This window comes from Onychostoma macrolepis, chromosome 22 (assembly GCF_012432095.1).
Source record: "Onychostoma macrolepis isolate SWU-2019 chromosome 22, ASM1243209v1, whole genome shotgun sequence".
Classification (NCBI taxonomy): Eukaryota; Metazoa; Chordata; class Actinopteri; order Cypriniformes; family Cyprinidae; genus Onychostoma; species Onychostoma macrolepis.
Window position 1 is genome coordinate 11,091,822 of NC_081176.1, and position 9,356 is coordinate 11,101,177.

Consider the following 9,356-nt stretch of genomic DNA (forward strand, 5'->3'; position numbering starts at 1 on the left):
CGCTACATACATTCAGATCAGTGTTAACTCAGCGGTAGAGTTACTCTCACGGGACACTGCACTTATTCGCAGTCACCAAAAGTACATTATCTGCATCTGCTTCAAAGACTTAAACGTTTCACTCAGTGTGCTGTTCTGACGAGCGCCTTTTCTGAGCACATACACCCAAAGCGCATGCTCTAAAAAGGCCGTCAAACAGCGCCTGATTACCGAACTAAGTTATGTTTTGTGCTAATACTGTCAAAACACACCAGGCTTATGTATAGACTCAGTTGGTTATGTCTAAAATGAAAGTAAACAGCTGCGAGAAACAGATGCGTGCCTGTATATTAGATGCGTGTCGTGCAGGTCTTAAAGGGACAGTACTAAATATGCTGCCGACTGTAATTAAGGGATAGTTCACCCTAAAATTGTAATTCTGCCATTATTTACTCTAATGACTTAACTCTTGTGCTGAACACAAAAGAAGATATTTTGAAAAATGTGGGTAACCAAACAGTTGCTGGTTCACATTGACTTTAACAGAATGAAAAAAATACTATGGAAGTCACTGTAGACCAGCAACCGTTTGGTTTTCCACATTCTTCAAAATAGCATTTATTTTCAGCAGAAGAAACTTGTTCAGGTTTAAAACAACTGTTGAGTGAGTAAATGAAGGTATAAAAATCAAACACTAGCCTATTTTAATTTTGGGGTGAATTATTCCTTTAATGTTAATAAAACACCAAACACAAAGAGAAAAATCACTCACTACTCTTGACTGAAAAACTTTAATACAGTTGCTTTAATAGGAATCAATCCATATAGTGTTTTATTTTTATATTTGTTCATTCAATTTCTTGAATGCTCCTGCTAAATACACCTATTGACTACCTGAAAATAAAACACTGTTTGTTTTATTTGTATATTATGTATTTGCAATGTGTATCTTTGCTCTCATTTTTTAATAACAAAGATAAAATAATGACAATGATTTTTATCTTCACCCACTTTGGCCTAAATATCCGCCATACTTTTTTATATTTTGTTACCTTGAAAGGCTTTGTCTTTATAGTAGGGAAATTAGTTTGGCTGTAATGCTCAAACACGACTGATTCAGGTGGGACTGGAATACATTTTACAATGCACTTGTTGCAGCTGATGAAAAAAAAAAAAAAATGAAACCAAAAAATAATTTCAACTTCTAAAACAAAATCCACTTACCGTCCACGAGTAATAAGAGAAGAGAAAGCAATAACATCTGCATGTTTTTATAGGGCTGTGTATCCAAATGTAACAAAGACGATCAACAGAGATTAGTTATGTTCTGCTGCATCCCCAATGGGATCCTATACTCCCCAAGCCGCACCCTAACGGGTGTTGTGCCGAATCCGACTCCCCCTCGCGTGCACGCGCGTGACGTCAGTTCACTAGACACAGTAGTTTCTTCACAATGAACACCACGATTGTATAACATTGCAGCACATTTAAATGATCAGTTTAATTGCATATCAGTTCGGTCATAAGTGCGTTTGGAAGATGTTTACTGATTAAAGAATGAATGAATAATAATATGAATATCTGAATAATAAATCCTTAATCAGTAGCCTAAATTCATATACTGTACCTGCCAAAAGGGAAAAAAGGGTTTGAAGACTCCAAACCCCAGGATACATTTTTGGAGATAGCTTCTATGAGCAGGTGCATCAGGTCTCTTACACTGCATATGCATATCACCAAAATTCAGTTAAACATAAAGTGTGCCTCATCAAATTACAAAGTTGCATATAGGTAGATGTTGGAACAGACACCAACTGATTTGCCCACTTCAGTTGACTAGGCAGCCAGTGATCATCTATGGAAAATATCAGTCAGAATGAAATCAAAGTGATAAATGCACTGGTCTCAGAGTTAAGAATAAACTAGGCTACAGAATTAGGCTGAACCGTATTGCACATAGTATAGGCTTATTGGACTGCGTATAGTAGTAAATAATAAACACTGCACAATGGAAATAAATGTAATCATATTTTAATAAATTAAATAAATGTAATATTTTAAAGTAAATAAATTAACTGAAGATCTGATTTGTCACGTGACAAGTTAAACTAGCATTTCCAGACTCTTGCTTCTTAGACAGATGCGTTCAATAAAAATCAACATGGAAAGAAAGGCAGACTGTGAGATGTGGACAGATATCATGTACTGTTAGAACGGGAAGAGACTGCGCAAATCTGATAAGGTTAATAAAGAATACAATTGACTTAATATAAACTTTGTGATATAAACTCTCAGATACTTACAATGGGCACAATTTGCATGAAAGTTTGCTGACTTGTTAAATTGTATGAATTAATACTACTTCAACATGACACTTTGTTGGGGGTTCTTTCTGATGGGGCCGTGGGATATGTAAAGCAAAATTCATCAAATGTTGTGCAAAATGTATCTGCAGTACAGTTCAGTCAAGGTGCTCAGACCAACACAGACATACCATTTGCCTTTGCAGCTTTTGGTCTTCTCCGTAACGCACAATACGGCCAAAATCAAATCCAAAGGCAGGCCTCCCTTTGGTCTTCCTTTCAGCTAAAACAAAGAATATATACATGTTGAGACAGTGTGTTAAAAATGATCTATGACCAAAATATTTAAGAGGAAGGACTGTAAGGAAAGATATTATTAACACATAAAATAAGGATGAATTCATTAAAGCAAATCAGTTATAGCGGAATGTGTTCAACATTACCTGTGAAGGGTTGAATCATTGAAGGACTTGTTCAGCCTCCTTGCCAGCTTCTTCAAGATCAGCATTGGGAGCTTCAAGTTCAAGTTCCCTGTTAATTCTAGCAGCTTTCTGACAGAATTGGTCAAAATTCTGAGTTTTAAAAATGTCACAAAGCACAGAAAGAGAGAGAGAGAGAGAGAGAGAGCAAAACTGTGTGTAAATGAATTATGGATTACAGTTTGGAAAAATAGGAACAAGTGATGGCTTTTACAAGAGATGACTTCTTAAAAGAGCTGCTGGAGTATGTGATCTGACCTAACTGCAAGACAGAAAAAAATATTGAATTACAATTAGCCTACTTCAGTACAATTACTGCTTTAACTACAAATACCACAGTAAAACTATGGTTACTGTCGTAAAACCATTTTAAGGGTTGTGTTACTGTGCTTTAACAACAAATATGCAGTAAAAACATGGTAGAAGCGGTGTTACTGTTCTTTAAATACAAAGAGTAGACAGTAAACATAGTTACTATGGTAAAATCACGAAAAGTGTTGTGGTTACCATACCTACAAATACCATAGTAAAACTGCAGTTACGGTGGGAGAAGCATGGTAAATGCGTTGTAGTTACTGTGCATTGGCTACAGATGACATGGTAGGTAGAGAATCAGTTACTATGGTAAAAATATGGTAAATGTGTGGACTTTGTTGCATGGTCACGCGCTTATCACGCGATACTGGGTTTATTTATTTATTGATTTCAAATACGCAGATTGATGAGAACGTTGCTTAAACATGGGGGAATTCCAAACAGAAGTGAGCATCCCTATGCCCTACTCTCTTCGAAGGGCAGAGCCCTTGAAGTGTCTTCTTTGAAGGGTGTAGGGCATTACTGTCTCGTATAAGCGTTTGGAACTCAAAGGGAATAACGGACAAAATGTTACCTTGACAACGCTGGCGTGCTTGCAGCATTCAGCGCTCCAGCAGTTGTTGCAAATAAATATTTCTTCTTATTGTTATTTTATTCAAATACTGTCTAATTGTTTCTTATTTACAATTAAATGGTTTCCAACTAAACTTGCTCTGTCTTAAATTAATACAGTCCTAAATCATATTTTTATCACTGATGAAAATATTTTGTATTACATAAAAGTAAAGAAAAATGTAATTAGCTTATTCTACTTACGTTTGTATGTAAAGTCAAAATAAACCCCAACTTTGCTTTAAAATGCATGCAAGATCTCCTAAGTGAGTTTCACATGATCACAAACGGAAATCACTTCCGTGAAGTGACCATGGCATGTTCCCTTCACTAAGGGACTTTCGTTTGGAACGTCCCTAATGGCGCCCCCTTCTCGAAGTACCCTTCAAGGGCGCAAAAAAGCCGTTTGGGATTCGCCCATAATATCCTGTATTGCTGTCGAAGCCTGCAGTAATCAACGGCTTTTAGAAAACACTGTTGAAAATCTCTGTAAACAAACGAAAAAATAAAACAGCCGCACCGTCATCAACTGATTCTGGCAGGGAGTCGAAATTCGGCACAATACCGGCTACAGAAGCGAATATCTTCCAAATTCACAAACAGAGAGAGACTTTACAGCAACTGAGAATCGCGCCTTTTCTTGAATATGTGAATGACGTTTAAGGAGGACCCAGTCAAATTATCTATGAAAGATACTTAGAGACGAACAGAACAACCTGATGCTGTGAATAGAGAGACAACGCAACAGCTCATAGTGGGCGTGCCCGCATATATGCACGTGTAGACAGAGCTCCACCCACCAGTAACATAAACAGGGCAGGCTCCACCCATTTGAACAATTTGGCTCTGCAGTGAGCGCCACTTGTTTTTAGACATTTACAGTGTGGGAGAACGGCCAGGGAGGGAATATGATTCATGCTTTTGCTTTGTTGTCGATGTGCTTGTGGTGTCTAGTTGGTAAGTTATGCCTATTTCCGGTTAGCACAGAGTAATATTAATATTAATATTAATAATAAGCTTCTGTTTGGGTTAGGTAAGGTTTTTAAAAAACAAAAACAAAAACAAAAGTAATGAGCGTGCCTATAGAGTCATTTATTTAAAATAAAGTAATGTGTAAAACCAAAACTTCTTATTTTGTTTTTAAAACATATTGATCATGAATGACAAATTCAAATCAGTGGTATATTATTACACGTTTTCAGCAGGTATAAAACTGTATGAACAGTCTATGAGCCAATAAGTAACAGTAGCTGAGTAAGATTAAAAGTGATCCAGATCACATTTTATGTTTCACTTCTGTTTGCACGTGAACATTTGTGCAAAGAAACATCACCTGGGAGGAACAAATAAGTTCAGTAATGCTCATCAAGTTTTTTTCAGTTTTGTTCAGCACAAGTTCACTTAATGGAGTTTTTTTTATTTTTTAGATATTTATTGTACACAAGAATGTGTAATGGCTTGGGACCAAATCACGATTATGGGTTAGAGAAATTCAGTTTGGTCATTAATAACCAGCATTATGTATTTGTGAGAAAACATGTTTCTGCTTGTTCTCTAGATGTGACAGATGAAATGAAGTCAGTATCAGTGATGGAGGGAGATTCGTTCACTCTTCACACTGATGTTACTGAAGCACAGAAATATCTGCTAATACAGTGGATGTTCGGTAGCACTCGAATAGCTGAAGTCAACAGACTCACACAAACCAACTCAACATACGATGGTCTTGATGGGAGATTCAGAGACAGATTAAATCTAGATCAGACTGGATCTCTAACCATCACAAACACCAGAATCACAGACTCTGGGCTTTATCAACTAGCAATTGTTAACAAAGAAACCAGCTACACGAATTTCAATGTTACAGTCTGTGGTGAGTAATAGAATTACAGCGTAATTTGCCCTTTGTTTGAGTTATATCTTTGTCGTAAGTTCTTTACTATTATTTCTTCACATTCACCTTTTATAACAATGACTTTAATTCCATTTAAAAATGAAACACCTATGAACGTTTAAGATATGATGCCACAGTAAACTCTGTCATTATCAGTGACTCCACACAATTCTTCATCATCAGAAAGATCGTCAAGCTCAAACTATGTGTCGTCCAGCTGTGCGGTCAACAATTCAATCGTCAATCACACTGAGGGTGCCAACATTACTGAGCTCTATCAGCCGAGTTCAGGTATGTCTGGTGATATTAGCAATTATTTACACAGCAGAACATGTGTTTATGTCAGTCTCATTTTCTTTTTGTAAAGTTCACTCTGAAGTCGAAACTCAGTAAGCCACACTGATTTGTGGCCAAACATGGGGTTAATTTGTTACTGCTGGTTGGTGCCTTAAATAAGCAACCACATAAACCAATTAATAAAAATTAGAATATTTACATTTATACCTATGGCAGATACTTTTATCCAGCGCCTTACATTGTATTAAAGAGGGTGGGGTGCATTTGCTTCTTGCATATTCTTTTTGATTTTACAGGAACAGAGAACTGATGAGCAGAGAAGTGAAGCCCCGCATGTCACACCCGTTTGTTTGTTTGTTTGGTGCACAATGTTGCTCTAAAAACATTAGCAGTCAATGTAGAAAGAACCACATAATTGCACAGGTTTATATGAGAGCTAAGTTAAAAGGACAAGCAACTATTTATATTAAACAGTTCTAGCTAATGTTATTTGGCCAAACAAGGAAAATGTGCATAGGAACACACACAGTAAAGCTCATGGATGCTCTGCCTTCTCAATAAATGCTTGAGCTGCTAATAATAACCCACAAAACTGGCACCTACGCTGTAAAAAGTGATAAGTTGACTTAACTTAAAAAAATTGAGGAAACCCGTTACCTTAAAATTAAGTAAATGATCATTTAAAAAAAAAAAAATAGTTAAGTGAATTGTCAAGTTCACTTAACTTTTTTTAAATTATTATTTACTTAATTTTAAGGCAACGGGTTTCCTCAATTTTTTTAAGTTAAGTCAACATCACTTTTTACAGTGTACTAGTCTATTTGAAAGAGAGATGAATGCAAACTCAGTGTTTGTTTTTGTTTTACCAGACTGCATTTACTGTTGTGGTTTTACTGAAGCTGTGATCCGATTGGCTCTCTCTGCTCTGGTGGGCGTGGCTGCCGTTGCTGTGCTGGTTTATGACATCCGATCTGCAAGAAGTGAGCTGAACAGAACAGAAGAGAGAGGATATTTCTATAAGACCCATGGAGTAAAACCAGACCAAAATGAATTGAGCAGAAGGTTGAGATCAGATATGTTTGCTGAAGGTCACTAATAAAATTTTATGATTGAAGAATGATCTCATAAGCACTGGTTTCTGTTGAACCTTTGAAATGACTCTCACAGTGGAAATTAGTGTCCATTTTTTGGTAACATTTTAGAATACTGTTCCATCATTAATGAATAACAACACAAGAACACATGAGTAACGCAATATTAGCACTCTAGTAACTACTAGTAACTAACAAGAAACTCTGATTAATGAATTAGTAAGTGATGGTGCTTCGTTGAATGTGGTAGTTCACTATTAGCTAATCAGTAACTATTACTGTTTCATACCTCCCCAAGAACTACTGTATACAGGTTCATAATTAATATGAATAATACATAATGTATAATTAATTCTAAAGTAAAGGTCATGGTAACCACTAGTAATGACTCAAGTATTACCAAATTCTTCAGAAGGAATTACTAATTATTTGGATCAGTATTCTAAAGTGAAGATCGTGATAACTCCCTAGTAATTATTGAAGACATTGTAAACTGGTAACACTTCAGAATACTGTTTCTTACTTACTGCATAACTAATAAGGAATTATTAGTACAGGTAATTATTCATTAACACTTAACTCACTACTGTTTACTAATAAGGAAGATGTGTTAACTAATCAGTGTGTAATAAAATTTTATGATTGTGTTAAGTAACAGTTATATAATCAATAACTAATGTATTCTGCCATACCTCCTGAAGAACTAATATTAATTATCTACTAGTTAAGGTTCAAGAAAAATAACTATGAACTAACTACTACATAACAGTTATACACAAATAGTCACTATAATAATCAGGTTGTGGCCCACAAATCAAGTACTTGAGTAAAAGTACAGATACCCCAATAAAATATTACTCCAGTAAAATTATAAGTAGGCCTATTCATTTTCAAAATTACTTGAGTAAAAGGACAAGTACAAAGTACTACTACAGTAGCAACTTTGTTACAGTCCACTACTACTATTATTAGCCTATAATGGAAATGAAATATGTGTTTTGTTTGCTGCACACACCCAAAAGGACTCATTACTATAATTGTACGTAAGTTTTTGCCTGTATGGTAAATAATTGCTTTGTGTGCATGTTCTGTAGGATGTCTGCTTCGGAAAGGAACCCCAACTCCACTGTCTTGCCATAACTATCCAACTTACTACAGATTAACTCTGTAAAATGGTGGTTTGTTTATTTTATTAATTTACCAAAACACTGGGATGAAGCTGTTGGGTCATGTTTGTTTTTTTTTTGTCTTAGGTAGGTATTATTTAAAGGCAACAGACTTGGTTAATAGGAATTACGATACTTTTATGCAGAATTCTTATGCCATATAAAAATATAGACTATTACAACTTACAGCCACTAGGTGAAGCTCCGGCAGTGTCATTTGTTGTAGGACACAGACTTTTAAATAAATATGGCAAGTATGTTTAATAAGTGGTCGGTTAAAGTGTGCTAATAGATCAAGACCAGATTTATCCAAGAATTTTTGACCTTAGAATGACACTTAAACAGATGGCCAAAAAGTGAGAAACAACAAAAAAAAAAAAAAAAAAAAGGAGACAAAAGCACAAATATTTCAATAATTAGTGGCAGATGTATGATATTTATAGTTTTTATTCCGTCTCCGTGCTTTTCCCAGAATCTTCATATTTCATTAGGCTAGGTGCCGTATGTAGGATTTTGACTCTACTAAAGCATAAAAATACCATAATATGTTTGCAGATATTTAAGAAACATGCTAACTTAACATACTTGTTTATCTGAAAAACAATCTTCTCTCAGCTCTGCATGGATGCGTTTCCATTTTCAGTCACAAAGGGAGAGCAAAATCTTCATGCATTTGGAGCTTGGACATATTTTAATTTTATCAGACTACACATTTAAATAGGTAGCTTATATAAAGAGAGAAAATCTAGATAAGTATAGAAAAACAGGATAAACAATTTACAGCTAAAAATAGTTAAATAAAAAAGACAGAATATCAAAATAACATTTAATGATTAAAAATGCATGTTTTCATGACAAGAACAGGTTAAAATGAATAAGAAATAGGTTTAGCTATATATTTAAAGTTTAAGAGCAGACAAACAAGATCAGTCATGTACATATTGAACAACAAAATAATTAGATAACAATTTAAAAAATATATATAAATCTTTTACCTTAACTGAACATGTTATTTGAGTTCGGGAAACCGTTATCCTCGAAATTGGGCTATAATAGTCTATTTGTTAGCATCGTGCTTTTTTTTCAATAACTTCAATCAATCTCATAAAACTAGGGAACTAAACCAGCAGTAGTACTGACAGTGTTGTATAACATGGCTGAAGGCAAGGGAAGCGAGATGGTCCTCACTGCAGAACACAAGATCCAGGGGGTGTGGTTGG

The 9,356-nt window shown here is 35.3% G+C and overlaps 1 protein-coding gene across 2 annotated transcripts; it reads left to right on the plus strand.

Moving 5' to 3' along the window:
• The first annotated feature begins 4,014 nt into the window (after window positions 1-4,014).
• Window positions 4,015-6,975, plus strand: LOC131530417 (uncharacterized). 2 transcript variants are annotated; one of them, XM_058760679.1, is made up of 4 exons: window positions 4,015-4,645; window positions 5,247-5,561; window positions 5,739-5,873; window positions 6,749-6,975. In XM_058760679.1, exons 1-4 carry the CDS (start codon window positions 4,597-4,599, stop codon window positions 6,973-6,975), a joined length of 726 nt encoding a protein of 241 aa, XP_058616662.1. In that variant the 5' UTR covers window positions 4,015-4,596. The 2 variants fall into 2 exon arrangements, with proteins under 2 accessions (XP_058616662.1, XP_058616663.1); XM_058760680.1 differs by having other exon boundaries at window positions 5,766-5,873.
• The last annotated feature ends 2,381 nt before the right edge of the window (window positions 6,976-9,356 follow it).

Coding starts and splice junctions, on each gene's coding strand:
- LOC131530417 (XM_058760679.1), top strand. CDS start 4,597: ATGATTCATGCTTTTGCTTTGTTGTCGATGTGCTTGTGGTGTCTAGTT. Junction 4,646..5,246: donor GTGCTTGTGGTGTCTAGTTG/GTAAGTTATGCC, acceptor CTTGTTCTCTAG/ATGTGACAGATGAAATGAAG. Junction 5,562..5,738: donor TTTCAATGTTACAGTCTGTG/GTGAGTAATAGA, acceptor TGTCATTATCAG/TGACTCCACACAATTCTTCA.